This window comes from Cavia porcellus, unplaced genomic scaffold (assembly GCF_034190915.1).
Source record: "Cavia porcellus strain 051 isolate PalLab524CR breed Dunkin Hartley unplaced genomic scaffold, mCavPor4.1 scaffold_15, whole genome shotgun sequence".
NCBI lineage: Eukaryota > Metazoa > Chordata > Mammalia > Rodentia > Caviidae > Cavia > Cavia porcellus.
Window position 1 is genome coordinate 74,644,974 of NW_026947498.1, and position 25,140 is coordinate 74,670,113.

The 25,140-nt window shown below is 48.5% G+C and overlaps 2 protein-coding genes across 3 annotated transcripts; one reads left to right on the forward strand and one right to left on the reverse strand.

The window, feature by feature from the left end:
• Positions 1-522: 522 nt before the first annotated feature.
• Tada3 (transcriptional adaptor 3) lies at positions 523-9,665 on the reverse strand. The gene is made up of 10 exons (XM_013146317.3): positions 9,509-9,665; positions 9,337-9,394; positions 8,515-8,747; positions 6,495-6,745; positions 6,288-6,393; positions 4,717-4,858; positions 4,526-4,629; positions 2,971-3,080; positions 2,119-2,304; positions 523-1,020 (listed from the first exon to the last, which is right to left on the reverse strand). The coding sequence occupies exons 3-10, from the start codon at positions 8,719-8,721 to the stop codon at positions 828-830; spliced, it is 1,299 nt and encodes a 432-aa protein (XP_013001771.1). The 5' UTR covers positions 8,722-8,747; positions 9,337-9,394; positions 9,509-9,665; the 3' UTR covers positions 523-827.
• On the forward strand, positions 9,562-22,819 carry Arpc4 (actin related protein 2/3 complex subunit 4). 2 transcript variants are annotated; one of them, XM_003464085.5, is made up of 7 exons: positions 9,562-9,661; positions 10,094-10,215; positions 13,482-13,600; positions 15,394-15,505; positions 19,141-19,236; positions 20,426-20,596; positions 21,987-22,819. In XM_003464085.5, the coding sequence occupies exons 1-7, from the start codon at positions 9,598-9,600 to the stop codon at positions 21,990-21,992; spliced, it is 690 nt and encodes a 229-aa protein (XP_003464133.3). In that variant the 5' UTR covers positions 9,562-9,597; the 3' UTR covers positions 21,993-22,819. The 2 variants fall into 2 exon arrangements, with proteins under 2 accessions (XP_003464133.3, XP_013001772.2); XM_013146318.3 differs by lacking the exon at positions 19,141-19,236.
• The last annotated feature ends 2,321 nt before the right edge of the window (positions 22,820-25,140 follow it).

Below are 25,140 nucleotides of genomic sequence, written 5' to 3' on the forward strand. Positions count from 1 at the left end.
GGGCTGACGGTGCACTTCAGAATGAGAAGGTGGGACATGAGGGCACGTGCTTCTAGCTCCAGCACTCAGAAGGCTGAGGCAGGAAGACTGCTGTGAATTCAAAGCCTGAACTGCACAGTGAGACCCTGTCTCAAAAAGGCAAAGAGACAAAAAAGAAAAGACTGAAGGCCCTGGGTTCAATCTCCAGAACCATAAAAAACAAAGAACCTGGTCCCTGCATGGCTCTGTTGAGTGCTGTGCTGGCCAACCCTGGCCCAAGACTGCCAAGCCCCAACCAGTGTGTTTTCGGGGTGTTCTGTTATACAGCCACAGCAGCCTCAGAAAGCAGAGCTCAGAAAGGGCACCTGCAGGAATGGTAGGGGTAAGTGAACACAGCTGAAAGCCACCAATCCGCCTCCTCAGTCTTTGCCACAACACCAAGAACCATAGTCCCTCCCTACTCCCCACAACAGCAAAAAGTGCTTTTTTTTTTTTTTTTTTTTTTTTTTTTTGCAAAACCACAGCAGTCACTTTATTCTTAAATTTGCACTTTACAAAACCACAAGGCAGAAGTCCTTGAGGGCAAGAAGGGAAGGAGGAATGGGGAAGAGGGAAAAGAGGAAGCCCCAGACATAAAGCCCCATCTTGAGGCCAAGCAGAAACTGGGCTTCAGGCCAGCCTCGCAGGGCCTCCTGCATCCTGCCTAGACTGAGGGGGCCCGAGGACATTAGGAGGCCACGGTCCTCTCCAAACTGCCCCCCTCTGACGGGCAGCCCAGGCACGGCTTCTGGCACCGTGGAAGGAAGTGGGCCTCCCCAAGGCCAGGGCAGCAGCCGGGGGGCGGCGAGCTACCCGTCCAGCAGCTTCAGGATGCTCTCCCGCTCCTTCAGGGTCTTCCAGGCCTGATCCTTTTCCTTTTTGGTGGGAGTCCGCTTCTTCTGCCGTGCAGCCATGATCTTGCGAAAGGCATCCATGACCTCATTGTCTGCCATGCGGACTCGCTGTCTTAGCTCCTGCCGGCTCACCTCTTCCTTGGCCAACCTGTGGGGACCAGCCAGTCACGTCAGAGCGTGGCCCCCACTGCCTGTAGAGAGCCTCCTCTGGGCTGGCACCACTGTCCCAGAGCAACACATCACTGAGCACGCTCATGTGGTACCATGTGTTCCGCACTTTGTGGGCAAGGGCACTGCGTGTGTTAGGCAAGTCCTCAACCACTAAGCAGATCTTTTTTTCATTTTCTGTGACAGGCTCTCGCCATGCAGCTGGCCTTGAACGCTTTGCCTCAGTCCCAAATGCTGGGATTACAGGTGTGCGCCACCACGACCAGCTAGCGGCACCATTTTAAACAAAAAACTGTAAAGGGCTGGGACTACACTCAGTGGTAGAGCATGTCCATGGCTTTGGGTTCAACCTCCAGCTCCTCAAGCGGGAGGAGGTACCTGTGTGGATGCAGGGGCTTATGGGACATCTCTGTACTTTCCTCTGTCTGGAAAAGCAACAAGTCTAGTGTGAGTTATCTCCCACGAAAAGGCAGTGCACATTGTGCTACTTACTGTAGATGGAAGCTGTTATAACACAAGTGACACTGATTCCTGAAACACTGATCACCTTCACGTTAGGCCAATAAAAATCATAATGTCCAACAAAATGCTATTAAGCTGATCTGGTAAAGAGTACACTGTATTTATTACATTTTTTTCTGATCTAATTTTTCATAAAGTGAAATTAAATTGTTAGGACAAATGAAAATAAACCTGAAAGACTTAAAAGATAAACAATGCAACACGAATACAGTCAACATTACTGAACTGTACACTTAAAATGGTTGAGTGAGTGTAAATTTTACATTTTTTCACATGTAAAAAACCCCAGTCAAGCTGGGGATATAGCTCAGCAGCACAGCACCTGCCTGGCAAGCACAAGGTCCTGAGTTCAATTCCCAGTACCAAAACAGAACACTCAGTCGATCCATGCCAGGTGCCTACACCCCACTCTGGGGCTCAGAATCTGAGTGCGCCCAGGGGAATGGTGCCCAGCACTATGGGTCCTCAAGGCCTGGGGAGCCTGTCAGAGCCCTGGAAGGCGACCCCCGGGGAACCAAGGCTCCTGGCAAGCCCGGGCTGTCCTCCTCACACTCACCTCAGCAGGTCATGCTTCTTGGTGCGGTTGTGAGCACTGAGTGCTTTCAGCTCGGCCTGCCGCTTGCGCAGCTCAGCAAGCACCTCGTCCTCTGAGTCTTCTGCAGGGCGGTCCTCGGACTCCAGCAGGCCCTGTGCAATCAGCTCCTCCTTGATGCGGCTCTCCAGGGACTTGGTATGGGGCACACTGAGAGTGAAGACACCTCAGGATCCAGGGAACAGCCCCTCAGCTCAGGGGCCAGCTTGGCAGGGAGCCCTCAGCAGTCCCCAGGATTCTGAGCCTAGTGACATCTACCTTTTGCTTTGGAACTGCCCATCCCCAAATCTGTGTGTGCTCCAAACTGTGTTAGCAGTAATTATAATGCTATATATTGTTCCAGGTTTTTTCCTCTACATGCATGTATTAATATCTTTTTTGGTTTTGGTGCCAGGGATCGAACTCACGTCCTTGAGTTTGCCAAGCAGGCACTTATGCTGCTGAGCTAAACCGCAATATCTATCTTAAGTAAAGGTAAGATCAAACCACCTACACTGGGCTATAATGAACATTTTCCCCATTTGGTAATCTATGGTCCACTTTCTTTTATGCCAATTAGGCGTGTTTCTCAGACACAATTAACAGCTGCAGGTTACTTCATCATGGATGTTACGGTTATGACAATTTATCCAGCCACTTCCTTTTGGTGAGTGCCCAGGGTATTTACATGCAAGGAGCCAGCCTGCATTCAGCCCATGTGCACTGACAGCCAGACTGGCACTCAGCACTTGGCACTCAGCAGCCCACCTCTGCCTCCCCGTTAAGGAAGATTTCCTGTCAGGATGGCCACGCCTCGAGTGCAGTGACATTACTTACCTGAAGGGCTTGTTCTGATTGCGGGGAGAGGTGCTCGCCCCATCGGCCCCAGATTCTTTCCCAGACATATCAGGAATGGGAGAGTCCTCCATAGGGGAAATAATATTTTCCTGGAAGACCACAGCAATGGTTAGAAAGAGAAAGAGCTAGTGTTTTCATACGCTTTTTTTTTTTTTTTTTTTTTGTCTTTTTGAGACGGGATCTCACTATGCAGGTCACTCTGGCCTTGAGCTCACTTGGTAGCCCAGGCTGGTCTCGAACTCACAGTGATCCAACTGTCTCAGCCTCCCAAATGCTAGGATTACAGATGTGCACCACCACACCCAGCTTGTTTCCATATTTTTGCTTCTTCCTGGCCTGTGGGCCTGTGGGTGATATCACAGATCAGAAATACCCTGTGATATTTCCCACCACCTCTGTGAAGTATTGCTAGAAATTCTTTTCTTTTTGGAAGACAGTAGTACTCGGCAGCGGAAATGGGAACAGCCAAGGTGTCCTAAGCATTTGCAAGGTCCCCAGCACTGCAAAGCACACAGGGACAGGGACTGCGAGTTGTCCCAGCACCGTGCTCTCCTTTCTGCACAGCAGCAGGGCTGCATTGTTTCCTATGTTTCCCTGCAATCAGCTGTGGTCACAGGACAAGAGATCAAGAGAAAAGAGCCACAGTGAGTCACAGCCCAAAAGCTTTCCCCATACTTGTTCGGTCCCCTGCCCCACTACAGGGATTAAAATACGTTTTGCAACAAAGTCTCTCTCAGGCTGACTCAGACTCTCAGTCCCTCTGCCTCAGCCTCCCAAGTAGCCAGGATTGTACTTAGATCGTTCTGTTCACTTTCTTGGAGTGACAATCACACCCAGAATGCAAAGACGCCATCAGGTGAGATCTCTGAGAGTGTGAGACAGAGACCTCCACTACATCTGCCTTAGTTGACCTGGAATATATGCCCCAGACAGAGAAATAAAGTACTGTTGAGCCAGAAGAAAATGTGAGTGTCCACAAGGTGGGACAGGTTGCTTACTGCTAGGCAGTGGGTATAAAGACGGAGATGCTGAAGGTCTGGACCCCACCCTTGTTGTCAGCTGTGAGGTACTTAGAGTGCCTTGGCTGAGCCCTGTTTCCTTATATGTGATGCAGAGCCACCACTGTCCTGGACTCCAGCATGAGGGTGTGTGGAGAAGCAGCTGCACGGGGACCCATGCTCAGCCAGGGCACAGCATGAGGAACTGATGAGCAGCTATCTTGGGGGAGATCAGAGACTAGAAAGGGCACAAAAGCAGTCTGAGGGACACAGAAACATTTTGTAAGCTCATCAAACTGACAGCCATGAAATGTTAAAACCCTAAGGTAAACGGGGTGTGGTGGTGCACACCTGTAATCCCAACATTCGTGAGGCTGAGGCAAGAGAATCACTGAAGAGTTCGAGACCAGCCTGGGCTACAAAGTGAGCCCAAGGCCAACCTGAACTGCACAGCAAGACCCTGTCTCAAAAAGAAAAACAAAACAAAACAAAAAACAGGAAGGAAACACAGCTTGGATCTTAGTAGAAGCTCTCACCTCCACTAGGGCCTGAAGGAGGCGCTGTGTCAGGGCACCAAAGGGGCACCCATCTTCTGGCTGCTCATGCTGGGCCTCAGATTTCTTCAGCAGGGCATCCACATCTGAAAGTGTAGAGAAGTGGGTGAGGGGCAGATGAAGCTCCAGGAACTCAAAGTGCTGGCCTGGCACAAGCAGGGGAAGGGGCCTACCTTTGGTATCCAGTTCAGTCAGTGGCCCCATGAGGCCCTTCTTCTTGTCAGCTACGGCTGCCGCTCGGGCCCCATCCTTCTGCTCCTCCAGCAGGTCCTCCTGGGCCCAGCGCTGGGAATAATGCTTTCCCAGGGGTGGGATCTGTGGGGAGGTGGCCACTCAGCCTGCAAGCTCTAGAGCGCACAGGCCTCTCCCTGAGCTCAAGCTTCCTCCTCTGCCTGTTCCCTTACCTGTCTTTTAGTCCCTAGCCCAGGGGTAAGGCCAGCATACAGACAGGTCAGAAGAGACAGAGGAGATAAAAATCTCCACACTTACTCTCCTAGAAAGAGAGCTAGGCTCATAAAGACCCAGAACACAGAGAAACTGACGTGAAACAATGCCAAGATCTAGGTGTAAAAAAATTGTGCACATCCATGTCCTTTTAGCCATAGCTACTGCTACTAGCAAAAAGAAATAAAGGCCTCTGGGTCGGAGGGAAAGGGAGTTACTCCTTGCCTTGCTTCAATTTACTATGGCCTACATGGATTATTTATTTAATCACGGTGCTGGGGACTGAACCCAGAGGCCTGTGTGCCAGGCAAGTGCTCCACTGTATAAATGCCCCCCAGCTCTTAAATTATTTTGTTGCTGTTCTGTTCTGCTTTTGGTGCCAGGGATGGAACTTAGAGCCTCCCCTATGAAAACAGAGAGAGGCACTGGCTGTGACATAAACACTGAGCATCGGAACTCAATCTGTGGCAAGTGGGAGCCAAGCTCAGTTATGAGCCCGTGTGATAATGGGAGCTGATGATGGGTGAGTCCCATTCCCTACCCTGGGGGCTGTGGGGAGGCGGAGACATGCCTTGTAAGGAAGCAGACTTTAAGCCAACAATGTTTTTAAACCAGGTCGGTGACATTTGCCTGTTGCCCCCGCTGCAGAGGACTGGAGGACTAAATCTGAAGCCTTTGTGGTGGGCCACAGTCCAGCTTTAAGTTTTTGACATAAGATCTCACTAAGTTGCTCAGTCTGAACTCCAGACTGTGCTCCTCCTGCCTCAGCCTCTCACAATGCTTTGCTTACAGGTGTGCACAATCACACCTTGTTACTCTTCTCTAATGAAGTAAGTAAAAGAAAAACCCCTCTGGAGACCTAAAAGTGGGGAAAATATCGAGAGACTCTTTGGATAAAGGGTCACAAGGGAGCTGGGCTTGGTGGCCCACATTTGTAATCCTAGCACTGAGGCAGGAGGATTCACCTCAAGTTTGAGGCCAGCCTGGGCTACATAGTGAGCTACACAGTGGGCTCAACGCCAGTCTGAACTGCATGGTGAGATCATGTCTCAAAAAAAAAATCAAGTCCTAAGAGACAACCAAGCACGGATGGAGGTGAAGGGACACGAGTATACCTCACCGGTGTGCACGCCTGAAGCTGTGGGGACCATTTTGGGGCTGGGTGTCCGATGGACTAACAACCAGCCAAGAGGCTTGGTAAGGTCAGCAAAGGCGGAGGACATGTGGCTTTGTGATCTGTGATCTGGAGGCCTTCTGGCTCTCTCATCTGTCCTGTTCTCTGGAGGCCCAGGATCTCTACCTTGTAATGTTCAGCCTCATCTTCTGGTGGTTTCAGGAGTTCCTCTAGCGTGCGCACTTCCTCGCTGGTGATATCAGCACAGTAGGGTTCCACAGAGGCCCAGAACCTACGGGGAGGAGCAGAAATAGAGTGGGCATCCCTGTCACCCTCCAACACCACCCCCAATAGCAGAATCTTGAGACCCCACTCTGTTCTCTGGCCCAGAACCTGTTGGGGGCATCATTCTTGGGGATCCGTGGCACATCGATTGGGTCATCAGTGAATTCATACTCCTGGATCTTGGGTTGAAGGTTTTTGGATTTGGGTCGCCCAGGGCCAGGACCTGGCCCATGTCCCGCCTTGCCTTCCAGTTTCTGTTTCTTGGGCTTTCCGTGTTTGGGAGGAGCTCCAAGCTCGTGGTCTCGACCTAGCTTCAGGAGTCGCCGGTCACCTTTCTTATCCTGCCAGTCAGTGAGGATCTGAAATGTACAGAGACTGTCACGGTGAAGAAGGGCACACAGGACACCCTTTCCCCAGTGAATGAGAATCTAAGGCAGCCCCAAGGTCTTCTTTTTGCTGAAGAAACTGCACCCATTCTTCAAATCTCAACTTTCTTTTTCTTTTTTCCTTTCTGTGTAATTCACACTGGGCTTAAACTCATTATGTAGCCCACTTGAACTCAAGTGACCCTCCTGTTTCAGCTTCTTGGGTGCTTGGATTATGAGTGTGCACCACCAGGCCCAGACAAAACATTTCCTTTCTTTTTTTTTTTTTCCTGTGGCTCTGTCTCACCCCACAAAACTTTACTCAGATACTTCTTACCACTCTATTCACTTTCTGTCTGTACTCTGACTCACCTCTGTTCACTCAGGATAGTCACAAACTGTTTAGCACAGAAGTCAAGGAAAGATGACACCTGTGCCTGCTAGCCCTGCAATTTGCTGGTGGACACTTTCTAGTGAAGGCAAGCAAGATTTGCAGCGAACGTCTACTTCAGACCTCCATCTGGAATGCCTTCTCCTCATCAGTAACCTGGCTTCTTAGATGCCAAAATACAACGGATTGTGCCATCGCTTCCTTGGAAGATTCCATGGATTTCCAGAACTACATGTGAATTTTATTTGTCCACTGAGATCCAACTGAGCTGGCACTTCCTGCTGCTTCCCTCTGTGAGCTGCTGGCACTTCGCGTGTCCACTGCAGACCCAGTCATGTTGCTGGACATGCCTGAAGGAACAGCACACCTGCACACTGCTCAAGTGGACTATAAGCTACTGGAGAAGAGGATGCACATCTTCAGCACCCTGCTCCTCAGGATCCAGCAGAGTGGCTGGCACACAGGTTCAAGGGATGCTTATGCAGTGAACGAAATAAAGTGGGCTGGGAATATAGCTCAGTGGCAAAGCACCTGTCTGGCAAGCATGAAAAAAAAATCAAAGTAGTACCGGTAAGTAATATCTGAAGTGCTTTTTTAAGAGTCAGACATTGAAAAAAAAAAAGAGTCAGATATTGGGCTGAGTCTTTGCAAAATTTTTTTCCTGCAGTACTAAGGACTGAATCCAAAGAGTACCGAGCTACATCCCTGTTCATTTTAGTCTCCCAGGTAGTCCAGGCCAGGCTTGAACTTGCTATGTAGCCAAGGATGGCCTTGAACTTCTGATCTTTCTACCTCACCTTCTAGAGTAGCTGGGATTACAGCTTGTGCCACCAGAGCCCAGACAGAATTTTCCTTTTAATTCTCACAAAAGTTATAAAGATAGGTTCAGCCCAGTTTGGAGGTAGGGAAATGGAAGCTCAGAAATAAAATAACTTTCTGAAAGTCACATACTTAGTAACAGCAACACTAATAAGTACCTAAGGTCAGGGTTCAAATTCAGATCTCCCCATTCCCTTTAGCTGACAAGTTCCTGATGGACCAAAGTGTTCTGAGACTTTTCTATTGACTCAGAACATAATGGTGGGTACGATGAGAATCACACAAATTCATGGCCCTTTTTTCTGGAGGTAGGGTCTCCCTATGTAGTTCACACTGGCCTCAAACTCATGGTGATTCTCCTGCCTCAGCTTCCCAAGGACTGAAATACACAGGCATGTGCCACCACATCTGGGTCATGTACATTTTATGTGTTCAAGAAGCCCAATTTAAGCTCTTTTTTTCTAGTCAGTCTCGTGGCCTGAGCTAACCTAATGACCCATTCCATAACTTGACACAGTCCATCTCTGGTGATGTCCCCTGCTTGGGGTATCACCTGGGTTTCAGCTTCCAACACACGCAAGCGCCGGCTGGCAGAGGACAGCAGGGTCTCAAGCTCCAGCTGGAGGGTGTCGAGCTCCTCGATGCCGATGCCATCATCCTCAGAGCGGGCCAGCACTGCTGTGTAACGGGGACAGACCTTGAGGTGGTCCACAGACTTGAAGTCATGAAACTGCAATGGGCAGTCCTTCAGCTCACTCATGGCCCAGGAGGTGGGACCCTGCAGAGCTGGAGAAAAGGCCATTGGTGGAGACAAAGTAGTGTGAGTCCTAGGGCTTCTTCCTCGGGAGACCGCCTCAATCAGAGACCCAGGCACCCTTACTGACAAGGCCGAGCGCACAGTTCTGAATCGGAGAGCACCCAGCGCAAACCACGTCAGGTGCAAAGCTTAGCATTTCACCAGTTTCCTCACCCAAACCTGACAGTCTCCTTTTCACAAAAAGGGAAACCGAGAACCTGAACCCAGGTAGTCTTGTGTCTGCAGCCGAAACCACCAAGATACACCACTGAGCTCATTTTCCTCTTTTCTCCAGGGCTCTCCAAAGCCTCTGGGTGCTGCACACATTTCTGTATTCTGTGCTTCCCGGTCTCCCTGTGCACCCCACTCCACCTTTTCCCCTTCTCCATGCCTCAAAGAGTGGTTTGGAACATGAGCTGGTCAGACAAACAGAACTGGGTTCATGCCCCCTTTTTGTCAGTAGGTCCCACAGAACTTAATTAACCTTAATTAAACTCTGTATGCAAAATGGGGTCAAAAGATGTCTGTTTCCCCTCAGAAACTATGCATCTGTAAAATGGGGATAACACCAGTACCTACCTCCCCGGGACGTTCTGAGGATTAAGAGATGCTGCTCGTCAAGAGCCCAGTTCAGTGCCTGGCACAGAAGGGGGACTGCTTAATGGCTGGCGCAAGCCGTGGGTCGCCCAAATGTCCCGTCCCAGAGTCCCAGCCCCCTAGGGATCCGCTAACGCAGCTACCGCCCCTCTACCTCCTCTCCGCGGCCTCCTAAAGCCCCCGGGGCCGCGGAGGGGGGGCGAGGAGCTCGGGTCAATCCGAGAAACCGCCCCGGAACTGGTTATGGGCGGCCCCTGCCGCGCACGCGGGGCGGGGAGACGGCGGGTGTGCCCACTGCGACTTGCGGGTAAGGGGGGGGTATGAGCCCGCAGCGAGGGGGGCTTCCAGGCCGCGGGTGAGCCCCAGGGAACTGCTCGGGCTGGGGGCGGAGCCCAGCGGTGAAATCTCCGCAGAGCAGGTACCCCGCCGAGCCAGGGGCGGCAGGGAGGGAGGGGCCGGGACAGGATGAAGGCGCAGAACCGGAAGGAACGTAAGGCTCCTCCGCCTCGGTTTGTCCTAATTTGGTGCCCAACCTAAAGTGGGGCTGCACTATTGCGTGACTGGGGGAGGCTACAGAAAAGAGGATTAAAAATAGAAAGACCAAAGCGAAAGACGCATGAGTATCAGAGAAGGCTGAGTAGTGATCTGCAATTTTATGACTTTAAAAACACCAAGCGAGGCTTAGTGTGAACATTGCCTGAGGATCCCACTGTTAATAGTCTCTAATGTCCCCTCTCAGAACACAGATGGTACCGTCCAGAAGCCCGGGCGGTGAGTGCGGCTGCGCGTTACAAACGGCCAGGCGTAGCGCGCCGGCCACTTCTGCACTTCCGCTTTCCTGCCCAGCCAGCGCCCGCAATGGTGAGAGTCGGGACCCGGTCCGGGACTCTTGTCTTTTGTGCCTCAGAGCTATGGGTTTGGGGACGAGACCGCCTTGCCGCAGAGGCCAGAGGCCGAGGGATGCCCGAGGACGTGCGGGCACTATGAGGGTGGGAGGCTGAAGTGGGGCGTCCGAAGAGAGGAAGGGGCGGTTGGGAGACTCCTGGTAAGGGGCCGGCCTGGCGGCTCCACAGTTGTGGCCCGAAACAGGTATATCGCACCGAGGCGCGCGGGATTCGAAAGCGGGTCGCTCAGGCCTGCGGTCCTGCCTCGAAGGCACGTTGTGGGCCTCTGAGGCTGCGGAGGTGTGTAGTATTTTCTCGTCCAAGGTAGGGCTCTGCTGACCACACCCCCCCCCCTTCCTGGCCTGTCTTCTGAGCCCCAGTTTGCCTAGGCAGATATCCTCTTTTTCCATAGCCTCTTGTCGGTACTCTCAGCCTTGCCTCAACCCGAATAAAGAATCTTCCTGCCTCCATTCAGGCCCCTTCCTGGTCAGAGCCAAACCTTGTTGACCTCACTGTGCGTAAACTTTGACACTGCTGATCCTTCTCTTCCAGCACCTTGTATTTGGCCGCTCTTGGGAGTTGTGGCTTGGCTTCCCTTCCCCTCCTAGCGAATTTCCTGGTGATACTTATCTAGTTTCAACTTTGGATGACCTATGGTGACTCCACCAGCTGCTTTCCTAGTTGTCTTTCAAGGTTTACCGGCTATCTTGAAGACATCTTGAAATTGGGACTGTAGTTCTAAATTTGCTCTTCTTTCTTTGGTACTCATCCTGCCTGCGTTTTTTTTAATCTCGTCTGGAAACCTGGGCATTTCGTCGGATTGAGGACATGGTTTTTTGGTTTTTTTTTTGTACTGAGGATTACACTGAACATTTACTGAGCTACATCCTCAACCACCCCATCCCCCTTTTTGTCTTTTTCATTGTTTTGGGACGGGCGCTTGTTACTTAGTTCAGGCTGGCCTTGAGCTCTGCGATCCTCCTTTAGCCTCTTGAGTCTGAAAGAATACACGTTTGTTGAGCTATTTCGTGAAACTACCAGCCTCATAGGGCTGGCCGTCTAAAATTCACCATTAGATTTCCAGTCTATGAATGTGGATAAAATAGTCATGTAACCAGTCGTAATCAAGATACAGAACATTTTTGTGACCCTCAAAAGTTTTCAATCGCCCATTACCTCCCCCAGACGACCAGTGATGTCTTGTCTTCATCATTTTACTTTTTCCAGACTCCTATGTAAGTAGAATTTTTTAGTATGTAGGCTTTTTAAAGAAATGGTAACTATTCTTCTGAAGGTTGAACTCAGGACTTTGCATGTGCTAGGTGAGCACTCTACCTTGACCACTAGCGTGTGGGCTTTTAAATGTTACTTCTTGCCATAATACATTTGAGATCTATTTGTTAGTAGTTTGTTTTATTGTTGAATACTATTTCATTGTATGAGTGGGCCACAGTCTATTGGAAGTTATTTTTTGATTCTGTTATGCCGTGCACCTAAAGTCACGCCAGTCCCTGTGTGCCTTCTGCTTGTCTGCTTCACCACCCTAATCTAGGCTCCGATGAGCGCTGCTGGTACATCTCACTTCCCTCTCCAGTCCCTTCTCCGGGGAGCAGACATGCAGCCGCAGTGTGTAACTTCCTCCCCAGAAAGCCCCAGTGCTTCCTGCTGCACTACACGAAGAGCTAACCCAGTACCCTGTTCCTAGCCTGCCACTGCAGGAACCTCAGTGGTACAGACTGCTTCTCATGTACAGAAACTTTGTACTCCTTATGGCTTCTGGAACTCTCACTGCCTTTTGTTTTGTAGCCTTGCTTTGTTTTTTCTTGCTATGAGGTTCAGGCTGGCTTTGAACTCCCTGTGTATCCCAGCTGACCTGGAATTTGAGGCAATCCTGCCTCAGCCTCCCAAGTCCTGAGATTATAGGTGTGTACCACTGTACTTGGCTTTTTTTTTTCATTTTGAGATAGAATCTCACTATGTAGTTCAGACCAATCTCAATCCTCCTGCCTCAGTCTCTCAAGTGCTAGGATTAAAAGTATGTATAACCACCCCTGACTTGGGGCTTTGCTTCAATCAGTCCTTTTTTCATTCTACGTAAAATTAGTGAGACACTGTATGTGTTAGATACTGAGTAGGTATAGGCTGTGCAAATGAATAAAGTAGACATGATCTGTGCTGACTGTGAGGGGAAATTACTGTACAAAAGACATACGACAGATGGATTGCTGCAGATTAGAATAATTGCATGACAGGAAGTCAAAAAAGGATTGTGAGGAGGAAGAGACTTTCCCTAATAAGCTGAGTGCTAAAGGATTGCGTTAGAGAGCATGTGTAATGCCTTAAAACGAGAATTTGACTAAAAGAGTAATCTGACTGACTACTGTAACTGTAAACTGATGTCTTTACTGGAATGTCCTTGCTTTATTTCTTATTCATAAAATCCTCTTGATCCTGTCTCCAGATAATACCTTTTTTGTTTTTCCAATACAATTACTTATAATACAGATTATTTCACATTTCATAAATTGGACACACAGGTAGATAGTACATTGTTTCTGTTGTAGGGTAAGAGACCCCAAGTGTAAATATTTCACTTTTCTACCCCCTTTGTATCATATGACCCCTACCCATTTGAACTGTTTGCAGATAGAGTTTTTGGCTTGGCTAGCAGGTGACCAGTGCGTATGCTGGCTAGTAGGCTGGCCAAAGCAGGCATGGTGGCACACGCCTGTAATCCCAGCACTGGAGGCTGAGGCAAGAAGGTTGCTGAGAGTTCGAGTCCAGCTTGGGCTTCAAAGTGAGTTTGAGATCAGGCTGAACTGCATAGTGAAACCCTGTCTCAATAAACGAATGAGTGAACAAATGAAAAATAGGCAGGTAAAGGACCAGAGATCCTCAAGCTCAGCACTGTTGACACTTAGGACTGTGAACCATAGGGTCCTTAGCAGCGTGCCTGACCTCCTATCCATGTGATGCCAGTCACACAGCCCCAACAACTCACAAGAATACAAAAGGTGCTGATGTTGCCGCATGTCCACTGGTTGGCATGGTCACTCCCTGTTGAGAACCACTGCTCTGAACTTAAGACTGAACAGCATCTTAGAGGCATAGTGTTGCTGTTCCCTGGAGTTCGAGACCTGGGTGCCCCTCATACTGCCTGGCTCTGTGGGAGCTGGAGTTGGGACCAGTCAGTTTAGCAAGGCAGATTCTGATTCTTCCTGACCCTTGGCATTTTTCCTACAGACTGCCACCCTCCGCCCCTACCTGAGTGCCGTGCGGGCCACGCTGCAGGCTGCCCTCTGCCTGGAGAATTTCTCCTCCCAGGTTGTGGAACGACACAACAAGCCGGAAGTGGAAGTCAGGTAGGGAAGGGTCAGGGTGGGGAGGAGGAAGCAGCTACAGGGACAGCTGCTGCCTAGAGGCTGCCGTGAATCGACCCTGCGGTCCTTGTGTCAGCTTCAGTTGACATATTTTGTTTTGCTGCCAGATGAACAGTGGTTCCCAATTTGGAATAAGAAAACAGGGTCAGTGGGTTGGCAGGGCGAGACCCAGGGGAGACGCTCCTCTGGCACCAAGCTCACTTGGCCCAGGTGTGACTGGTTAGAGTAGGGCTGTGAGGAAGACTCCTGCGGTGTTCATCACTGAACCCACTGTAAGTTTCCAAAGATATCTGAGTTTAACTCTATAGTTTTCTAATTGAAGGATCAAGAATTTTTCCCCCTTAACATTCTGTATCCTCTAACTTCAAATATTCAGTATTCTAATTTTCTTTTTAAGGAAGGAGAGGTTTATTTGGCTCACTGTTTGTGGAGGTTCAGTCCACAGTTGGCTGGCTTTTAGGCAGAATGGCCTGGCAGAGGGGCATCACAGAGAAACAGTCCATGGCATGCAGAAGGCAGAAAAGATAGCAAAGTGGTAAAACAGTAAGGCAAGATTTTTTTCTTGCCTAGTTTTAATTTCATTTCATAAATTCTTTAATTTTTAAAATTTTTTTGATTACTGGGTTTCAATTCCAGGGTTTTGGACATGATAAGCAAGCATTGTACCTTTGAGCTACGTTCCTAGCTCATCCTTTGAACTGTAATCTGAACCAGGTGTGGTGATGCACACCTGTAATCCCAGTACTCAGTAAGCTGAGGCAGGAGGATCACCTTAGTTTGAGGCCAATCTGCACTACATAGTGAGATCCTGCCTCATAAAGAAAAAAAAAGTAACCTGAAACAAGTAACTGAAATAGGCCATGTTATCATAATAGTAAATGATTATTTGATTTGATTTGAATTGTAAAAGTAGTATTAAAATGTGTTGTTAACATATGTAATTTCCACAGCAATTTAAAATAGTCACAGCTTACCGACCACCATAATTAACTTTGTTTATAAATATCCTAGATATTCAGGAGATGTTAAATTGTGCCTTGAACTGATAAAGGTCTCAGTGATAAATAAGTAAATAATTCTGGATTGATAATTAAAGGAGTCTAGGGCTGGGCTTGTACCTCAGCGGTAGATCATTTGCCTAGCATGCATGAGGCCCTGGGTTTGACTCTAAGAGCCTTTTGAAAATAAAAGGGCCAGGGATTTAGCTCAGTGGCAAAAACACATGCCTGGCAAGCATGAGGTCGTGAGTTCAATCCTCAGTACAAAAATCATAAATAAATAAATAGCAGGTCAGCTTGTTCAGTTTAGCTGTCTTCCTTGCTAAGCAGGTATTTCCCTTGTTCCCTTGAGGCTAGGCTATCTTAGCAGGTGTTTCCCTCATTCCTCAAAGCATACTGCTTTGTCTGTAGTTATCAAAGTCAGCTGTCTTTGCCAAGCTCCTGCTTCATGCCAGGGACACCAGTAGACCCTTGAGCCTTTTGGATCTCTCCTGGTTCTTGCCTGTGCAATGGGAATCATGGACATTTTACAGATGAAGAAATTGAGATCTCATAGAGGCTCTTGCTCAAGAGACGTCCCAGGAGGCTGAGGTGCAAAAACTTTTCACCCTCACTCTAAAACCTGTGCTCTTTTTGTGGAGCACATCTGCAAATGTCATAGACCATCCTGCTCAGATAGGTTCCTTCATTCCTCTTGCCTTGGGTAGTGATTTGGGGCTGCCCTGGCTGTTCTGTACCTGTGTGATATGGAAGTTTCTGTGACTTTGTGTTCTTCAGGAGTAGCAAAGAGCTCCTCTTGCAGCCTGTTACCATCAGCAGGAATGAGAAGGAGAAGGTGCTGATTGAGGGCTCCATCAATTCTGTCCGGGTCAGCATTGCTGTGAAGCAGGTGAGTTGCCATAGAGGAGGACCATCATTAGGTAAGAGCTCTCTTCCAAGCCAAGATCTCCTAGGAGATGAGTGTGGCAGACTAAGGGGCCAGGGAACCTGGGCTCTGCTTCCTTGAATGTACTAGGAAATGATTAATAAAGCAAGTCAGTGGAATCAAAAGACAGCAACTCCGTCTAATAGACTTTGCTGTGGATTAGAATGTGGGAAAGGTAACATCCCAGTGCTGCAGGACCAATTTCGTGTCAGATCACAGAACCATTTCCAAATGACTTCATTATATTCTTGTCCCTGGACAGATTTCCAGCACTCACAGTTTAAAGTTGGTGTGTACTGGAGCTCATGGTTCTGAGGTTACAGTCCACAGTCACCTGGCTCCAAGACAAAAACCAAATGGTGGAATGGTCTGCGCAGGAATAGAGCGACCCTGTCACAGCAGGCAGGAAGCAAATAGAAAAGGGAGGAGCCGGGAGGGAGTCACAGGCTTTCAGGTCGTGTCCCTGCAGTCTGTCACCTCCAGGCATCCCCACCCCTCCTGGCACAGCACTGTGAAACTATGGGGTGGGTCCATGTGTGTGGTGCTCCATGATCCAGTGGCTTTCCAAACACAAGGCTCTGGGTAGACAGTTCAGATCCAGAGCATAACACAAATGAATGGAGGACATGTCCACTTGAGAAAAGTAGGCAGCACCAGTACCAATTTGAGATCTGTAGTTTCAGAAACCATCGCTTAGTTTAAGAAATAAAGTGCCAAGAGCCAGGCTTCCCTGTAATCCCAGCACTCAGAAGTCTGAGGCAGGAGGATGGCTGTTGAGTTCAGACCAGCATGGGCTACAAAGTGAGCTCAAGGCCACTTTTGTCAAAAAGACAAAAAAAAAAAAAAGAAACTGAGTGCCACATCTTGTATGTTTCCTTAGCTGATGTTTCATAAATGCCTATTTTTTACACTGCCTGCAACATTCTTGCCATATTTCTGTACCTCTTGGATGGTTATTTACTTAGCCAGTTGCCAGTCCAATAATTTAAAATCAGGAAGACCAAAAATTGCATATTTTTTGTTAATTTTTGTAAAATAACAGGTAACATAATGATAGTTTTATCAAGTTTATTCAACAGTTCTTCTGGTATGGTATATTTTTAAAATATTTAATACATAACACAAGGTTACATTCTGGACAGTGATATGTGTAGTCTCTTTCCAGATTCTTTTTTTTTTTTTTTTGTCTTTTTTTTGGTCTTTTCCCTTTTTATTGGTACCAGGGATTGAACTCACGACTGCCTGCTTACAAGGCAGGCATTTATGCCACTGAGCTAAATCCCCAGCCCCTCTTTCCAGATTCTTTTTACATTACTGTCTTTCTTTGAACAATGGACTTTACATTGCCTTGTTGGCCTTTCCTTTTTCCCTGTGGGTGGTATTTTTTCAATAAAATGTCTGTCCACGAAATGTCAGTAATGGACGTTACGGTTCACATTTCACCATCCCGTATTTTTCAATTATTTGGTCTATTAGAACTAACCTGAATTGTAACAGACTTTGTGAATTCCCTTGTTTTCAGGAACAACTTCTGTATTGTTTGGTCTACAAAGTGCATAAATGTTTTGTAATAGATTTTTTTTCCTGTTTGTTTGTTTGTTTTTTTTTTGTGACAGGGTCTTGCTACTTAGTTCAGGCTGGGTTTGAACTCCAGGCTAGGCTTGAACTCACAGCAGTTCTCCCGCCTTAGCCTCTTGACTTCTGGGACTACAGGCATGTGCTACCGCACTGACTTTCCCCTACTTTTTCGTTACAGGATAGCTTATTAGATGTTGATCAAGTTCTGTCAATACCACGCATAGAATTATTATGATCATTGACCACTGTTGGAACTTAGTTGTGTTTTTTTTTAATCGGTACCAGGGATTGAACTCACGACTGCACGTTTACCTTGCAAGGTGGGCGCTTACGCTGCTGAGCTAAATCCCCAAACCCTAGTTTTGTTTCTTTCTTTTTTTTTTTTTTTTTTTCTAGTTTTGTTTCTTCATTCAAGTTCTGTCGTTTCCATTTCTGTATTACGAACAATTGACAATAAGGAGACATCTTTTTTTTTTGATCTTTTTCCTTTTTGTCGGTATCGGGAATCGAACTCACGACTGCCTGCTTGCAGGGCAATGCCGCTGAACTAAATCCCCAGCCCCAGGAGACATCTTTTTTGTCTTTCCATTTTATAATCTAGACTTTTTGTCCCTAATATGCTAACATTTTTCCTTTTTTTCAGGTTATTTGGTTTTGGTTTTGGGTTTTTTTGAGGTCACTTTGTAGCCCCAGCTGGTCTGGAACTTGCAATGATCCTCTTGTCCCAGACTCCTGAGTACTGGGATTATACGCCTGTGGTACCATGCCCTGCTGTTTTTCCAGTTTTGTTTGTTTGTTTGTTTTTTAGATCTTTTGGCATTTCCTATTCACACTCAGTGTCCCAAAAATGTCTGTTTTATACTGATAACATCACCAAGCTCTGAAAAAGTATAAAAATTATAGCTAATGTACTTCTTTAAGAGTTTTTATAGATTGTAATGCAAAAAACTATAGGGTTTTTTTTTTCACAACTAAAATACAACGTTGTAAAATAATCAGAAGTGATTAGATTTTACTACAAACATACATCAAATGTGAATACAATGTTTTAAATTTAAAAGTATGCTAAAAATATTTAGTATAAGACATATGAGTGCATCTTGTACAAATGAGATAACTGGTTGAAATGACACCTGCCTGAGTGATCCTTGGGGATTGTCAGATCAGGACAGTCAGGTAGTAAACACACATGCTACCCAAGTACCACTGGGGGTGAACTATTAGGTAGTTAGTATTGACTTCCTTTTACTGAAATTTGACTTCCTTTTACTGAAATTACAAACCATGCTCTAAATGGAAAGATGATATTACTTTGCATAGTAGAGAGTAATACAAAAGCAAACAAAATTATTAGATTCAGATTGGGTACTGTTACCTAGGGGAAGCTGCTCTGAGGCCTGCTGTCTTTGGAGAAAGGAAGGTAAAGCAGCAGTGGAAGGTATTCCTGGTAATCCCTGGTGTTCCAGCCCCTGGCTGCAGAATTCTGCCTTCCGAGATACTGGAAGAGTAGAAAGAGGAACCCTTTGAGGATTGTTCAGTGTTTGGTGTCACCAGGCAGAGCTTACCCACGCGTGGCTCTGACACCTGGAGGGCCTGCCACACATTTTGGGAGGTGCAGCGGTAGTGAAAGGAGAAAGGGGAAATGGGTCTGAATGAAGTGGGCCCTGCGGGAGTTCTTCCCTTCACTGGGCAGCTAAGTCCCACAATTCAGAGTTCCTGTTCCCAACTGCTGTCTCCATCAAGGCTCGAGAAAATCATAGTCCCAAGCTATTGGGATTTAGGACTAGGACAGTGATGGGAGCCTTTTTGAGACCAAGTGCCTAAACTGCAGCCCAAAACCTACTTCTTTATCACTAAGTACCAGCACTGCCTATGTGTGTGCTGTTACCCAACACTGGGCTGCTGGGGCCCCTGGCTTGTGAGTCGACGTGTACCTGCTGTAGCACAGATGCCAAAGATTCACCACCACCAGCCTAGGGTATCAGCTTGAGAGAGCCATCCTTCTCCTCTGCTCTCACTAGGCTGATGAGATCGAGAAGATTTTATGCCACAAGTTTATGCGCTTTATGATGATGCGAGCAGAGAACTTCTTTATCCTTCGAAGAAAACCAGTTGAGGTAAGACACTGTGGATCCATGTGCTCATCATTCTGAGAATTCTTCTACTGAGTAGCCTGAAACTAATTTCTTTATTTTTATCTTTTTGAGACGGGTTTTCCTATGCAGTGCAGGCTGGCCTTGAACTTACTTTGTAGCATGGGCTGGCCTTGAACCCACAGCAGTCATGAGCTTCAGCCTCATGAGTGCTGAGTGCTAGCATTAGAAGTGTGCATCACGATGCCGGGCTTCAGATTACTTCTTGAACCAAGATTGCTGTGGCAGTTGGCCCTCTGGCCTGAGTTGAGAGTTGGCTGGGTGCTGGTGAGGAGGATGAGTCAGTGTTGCTCATCTTCCCAGTGCCTCGACTTCCCCTGAGAGCACAGTGAGTTAGGGTCTTTCTCAGCTTTGCCATCTGCTGAGTTGAGCCTTGAAAGAGCCATAGTTAACATGGGGCCAGCTGTTGCCTGGCTTTGTCCTGGAACCCTCTCTACACACTGCTAACAGTTTAGATAGAAATGTCCCTAATGACTGCCACAGCCCACAGAGCAGTCCAGGCCATCATCAGATGCCAAAGGTACTGGCCAACTTCCTCAATTTTTTTTTTTTTTTTTGTCTTTTTGGGACAAGGTTTCCTTATATAGTTGAGGCTGGCCTTGAACTCACTCTGTAGCCCAGGCTGACCTCAAAGTTGCTATGATCCTCCTGAGTGTTGGTATTACATATGTGAGCCACCAGCCTGGCTTTTCTTCATGTTGAGCCAAATTTCTCCTTGCAGTCCTAGATTCCGCCTCTACAGCTGCCTGGTGTGACTTGTCTTCCTTATACGTCCTCCAGAACTGCAGGACTGCAGTCCCCCTCCCTGCCATCATCTCTTCTGTGAACTGAGTGTTCCTTACTGTTTGATTGGATTCTTGCATGACAAGTTTTTGAGTTCGGCTCATTCTCTCCTGACTCATTTTGAATGGAGAGCCATTTGTGCCACAGTCTTCCAGAGACATCTGATAACACAGAATTCTCAGCTGGGTCTAATTGCTTGGATCCAACATAGATCCTGCCCCTCGAAGTGGATGGGCTGCTCATTGCAACTCATGGAGCTCAGAAGGTCACTGCCGCAAGCATGTGGAGGTGTTTCGTGGAGGATATGGCCAACTGTGTGTCCCTGCTGTGCTAATCTCTCCTCCTACTTCTTCCTGTCCTTGTTCCCTAGGGATATGACATCAGTTTTCTGATCACCAACTTCCACACAGAGCAGATGTACAAACACAAGTTGGTGGACTTTGTGATCCATTTCATGGAGGAGATAGACAAAGAGATCAGTGAGATGAAGCTGTCTGTCAATGCCCGTGCACGCATTGTGGCTGAAGAGTTCCTCAAGAACGTAAGTGGGGCCTTGTTGGTTTCCTGCTGAGGAGAGGCCCTGTGTGGTGTGGAGAAGTTGGCACCTGGTGGGACAGTGGTACCAGCAGGCTTTTGAGGACAGAGGCCGCCAGGCCCACTGGCTCGTGGCCGGTCACCGCTGCCTGGAAGCTGCAAGGCCCTTCTGTAGTCTGTTGTGGGAGAGTTGATTTTGGGGAAACTCTACTTAGCACAGACTTCAGTTCCTCGTCAGCTTCTGTTTCTCAGGGGCCACGGCATGATTTCTTCGACTGCTTTCCCATCACTTTCAGGGTTTCAGACCTCTGGGTCTCTCTGAAATTGCTTGTGCCTTTTTAACCAAAAGGACTGCAGTCCTCTGGAGACAAGGAATTATTTACATTGAGAGACTGACGACACAGTCGTTTAGAGATTCAGGATATGCCTTATTTCCCCCCTTTTCCAAGCAGTCTATTTCATTGATACAGTCTACTGAGAGTCCCTAGACCGTGCATTTGATGACTATTCCTATCACAGCTTACAGACTTCCCAGAAGAAGCTCTGAATCCTAAAAATGGAGATTATCCCACTTCCCCTGGGTTATCTACCTGGGGTGGAACAGCATGTGATCCCTGCCCTCTTCCTGAGGCAGTTGAGCCGACTGAGCATTCAGCCTTCAGCCCCTAGGGTTAGTGTGTTTCTCTGCCTGGTCAGGCCTGTCATGGACCCTTTAGCCAAGTTCTGCCTCCTCATCGATGAGATGAAGATGTTACTACTATTTAGCTTTCAGACTGTTGGGTAAGGAAGATCACCTGTTACTAAGGAAGCTTTCCATGTGTGGTGGCTTCAGACTCCTATGGCCAGGGCCCTGGAATAGTCTTAGCAGTCTCTGACTTGCCTGGGCAGGGGTCAAGCTTTGGAGCCCACAGACTTAGCCTTGCACAGCATTGAGATTCCAGATGTGCACCACCAGACCAATACCAGGTAGCCAGTCTCTGGGTGTGGCCCCGTGGGGGATGCTTGGGGGCAGAAAAGATTACCAGGCCCCTCCTGTTGAAGGATCACCCAACATGTGACACGCTGTATCAAATCCTTTGTCTTTCTCCCTGGAACTCAAGACTCCATGTCTAAAGGAGACACCTTCTGCTCACCAAGTGTGATTTGACAGGGTGTGCGTAGCCATCTGTGCGACCTGGCCAGGGTCTTCTCTGCTTGTTTGTGCTAGGCTGACGGCTGCTGCCCTGTGGGACAGCACTGAAGGCTAGCTGAAGCAGGAGTCCCTTAGTGTGTTGCAGGCCCTGAACTCACCCCTCAGGTCTGAGCATGACTGTGGTTCTCCCATTATGCCTTCCCTGGAGCCAGCCCATCAGGAGAGAGAATAACTACCACTCACTGCCTCTCGCTTCTCTTGACAGTTCTGAACCACCTGGCTGGATCCAAGCTCCCCTCAACCTCCCTGTGTCTCTGCGAGTCTTCGTGGTATCCTGGAGTCACCTCCCAGAGTGGCGGCGGTGGCAGGCAGCTGGGGAGGGTGGGCATCAGATATGGGAGGGGTGTGTGCTTGCTAGCTGGACAGGAATGCAGCGTGGACCTGTCTCAGGGCCACACATGCCGGGCCAGGCTGGCTTCTGATGTTCAGTCTCCTGGTCCAGGAAACTTATTTTTTAACATCTTGAAATTTAACTCTGTGCTTGAAGAAGACTGTAACCTTTTTGTCTCTTTTTATTTGTTTTGTTTTTGTTTTTAAACATACAATCTCCACCTCCAGTGGCTGTGATTGGTCCCAGTGATTGTACCCTATTGGTCGCTGTGGGTCTGGGCGGGCCTGGAGCCAAAGGCGACAACTTTCTCTCCCCTGTGCCACCCCCAGTGGGGAAAGAGGAAAGTTTCAGACTCCAGCTTCTCTTCCTTACCTGCTTATTCCCAAGCCTGTCTGAGCCCAGTAGAAGTGGCAGGAACCCCTGCCAGCTCCCTAGGCTCCCCTGATGAGGGCTGGATCTGTGTGACTGCCCGCCATGCTTAGGAGCTGGGCCGAAGCAGGCCGCCTCTGGCTGCGTAGCCATTGCAGTTCCTTCTCAGCTGAGGAGGGCGCTGTCCACCTGTCAGTGCAGTGCCTGTGCTAGAGAGGTGAGTCCACCAGGTTCCCAGGCCGGGCCTCTGCCCACTTTGCTCCTGCTCGCGCGCTCTCCTGATTCTGTTGGCTCCTTCTTCCCTTAATTAAAGTCTCTTCTTGCCCTTTGGGGCTGCATGAGGTCTGTACTGTGTGTGTCTGAACAGAAAGAAGGTGGGGCTGGGACCGGGCCTAGAGCTCCCCTGGAAACCCCTGCTGGTCCTTGTGGAGGTCCCAGCCCTGAGACTCCTCCTCTGCAGGTGCCTGCCATCTGGTTTTGCCAGAGTTTTGGTGCTTTTCCACAGTCTCATTCAGGCTGACAGATAGACAACCCCAGACATAGCGATCTCATTTCATGTTTAAGGAAACGGATTCTGGGGGCCAGCATTGCCCACTGCAGATCTAGCCTGAGAGTATTACATTTAAATGTTTAAAATCTGGTTCTGTCCCACTGGTGACATTTCAGGTATTCAGTAGCTACAAGTGACGTGCCTAACATCTCAAATACTGCATATATATATATATATATATGTCATCAAGAAAGTTAAGAAAGTGCAAGCCTTTTTAGTAAGTGATGCCTTGAAGTAAACAAAAAACTTGCGTTTGGGTCTTGACTCTTCTACTCCATTTGGGCACGTTAGGACCCCTTGTCTCAGTTTGTTAATCTGAAGTGGAGACCATGAGAGTGAACTGACATTGTCCCTGCCACGCAGGCACTGAGCGGGCAGTGGCTGTGCTTCCCAGCATACAAGGTGTTGGGGATGATGAGAGAGGCAGGCATGTGAGTAGGTGTGGTGTCGTGGCTAGAGGCATTTAGAAGAGGTGTCCAGAAGACTTCAGTAAGGGTTGAACCTTGAGCTGAGCTTTCTGAGAAGTGTCCTCCAGGTGACCAGAGAGGTCTCTTGAAGGGGAAAACTAGGGATGGTAAAGGAAGAAGGGTCAGGAGACAGCTGGACAGCTCTCCGCCCCTTTGTGACATCTGTGTGACCTCCTCGGACCTGGCTAGCTGAGTTATGCCTGCTCATGGGCACTTGAATGGTGAAGGTGCTCCGAGTGAAGCTGGATGGCTGTGCACACATGACCGCTGGCCGCTCAGCCATCTCCGAACACTCCTGCCTGGGTGAGGCCACCAGAACCTGACTGGTCACAGAACTGTCTGCAGGGATCTGAAGTTCTTAAAATCAGATTTGATGGTTTGAGTTTTTTGTTTTGATGGTAGGATTTTTGTTCTGGTTGATTGGTTGGTTTTAGTACAGGGAATTAAACTCGGGACCTTGCACTTGCCTGACAGGTGCTATGCCACCGAGCTATATTCCCTTCCCCTTATTGAGACAAAGTCTCACTATGCAGTTCAGCCTGGCCTTGAACTCACTGAAGTTTGAAGCCCAGGCTGACCCTGGACAATCCTGCCCCAGCCTCCTAAGTGTGCCACCATGCTGAGCCTGTTTTGATGGTTTTAAAGCAACCTAATCTGGGGGACACAGTCACCACCGATCCAGATCTTGGGTCAGCTGCACAGGTTGTTGGAGCCCTACCTTTCTTGAAGAACGTATTTGTTCAGTGACTGATAAAGGTGGGCTCTTGACAAGGATAGTCTCTTCCCTGGATTCTGCTTGTGTATACTGCTAGAGTTTACCTCTCAAACTGGCTCTTTGATAGCACGCGCCCAAGAAGCAACCTGCAAGTGATAATGGGATGTTAATGAGTAGTGTTCAAATGGCCGTGGTGCTGCACCTGTATTAGCCACTCAGGAGCCTGAGGTAGGAGAATCAAAAGACCAGCCTGGATTAGTGAGACCCTGTCTCAAAAAGAGCAGGGGGGTGTAGCTCAGCACTCCCTGGGCTCAATACCCAGTAATGAAAGGAGTTGCCAGACAGTGAATGCAGCCCTGTAATCCCAGCACTGGAAGGCTGAGGCAGGAGGATCACAGTTTTGAGGTCAGCTAAGGCTATGCAGTCCAAGGCCAGCCTGAGCTGTCCATCAACCCAGTCTCAAAACAAACATGTTTATAAGTGGCTGGAGTCCAGCTGGGGTCCAGTGTTCCTGTAATGTGAGTTTTAAGGCAGATTACTTGACCACCTTAAAGCCTTTTTTATCTCCCTGTAGCCTCAGCCCGGCAGCTGGACCATAGCTGCTTAGTGTATTGTGGTTCTGTTTCCCCTGCTGTGACTCTGATGAACCCTTCTTGCAGGCTCCTGGGAGAGGTATGCTTTGCACCCAGCATTGTTGCCCCCATGTACAATCCCAACTTTGTTTATCCCCAAGACCCTCCCGGCTCTACCTGCCAGGCCTTTAGCTCTGCTACGGCCTCACAGGGCTCCCCTGTCCACTGCCGCCTTTCAGTTCCCACAGAAAGGCCCTCGTCCTCCTCGGAACTGTGACACTTTCCCTGGCAGCAGTGCTGCTCTTCCCCACTTTGAGTGCAGATTCATCTGCCTTTTAGTACTTCTTAGATATTA

Excerpts from the sequence above, each read along its gene's own strand:
- Tada3 (XM_013146317.3), bottom strand. The coding sequence starts at position 8,721 with ATGAGTGAGCTGAAGGACTGCCCATTGCAGTTTCATGACTTCAAGTCT. Across the intron at positions 6,394-6,494 it reads AAGAATGATGCCCCCAACAG|GTTCTGGGCCTCTGTGGAAC; the intron begins GTTCTGGGCCAG and ends TCCTCCCCGTAG. Across the intron at positions 4,859-6,287 it reads ATGAGGCTGAACATTACAAG|ATCCCACCCCTGGGAAAGCA; the intron begins GTAGAGATCCTG and ends ACCTCCCCACAG.
- Arpc4 (XM_003464085.5), top strand. The coding sequence starts at position 9,598 with ATGGGCGGCCCCTGCCGCGCACGCGGGGCGGGGAGACGGCGGGTGTGC. Across the intron at positions 9,662-10,093 it reads GTGCCCACTGCGACTTGCGG|AACACAGATGGTACCGTCCA; the intron begins GTAAGGGGGGGG and ends GTCCCCTCTCAG. Across the intron at positions 15,506-19,140 it reads TCAGCATTGCTGTGAAGCAG|GCTGATGAGATCGAGAAGAT; the intron begins GTGAGTTGCCAT and ends TGCTCTCACTAG.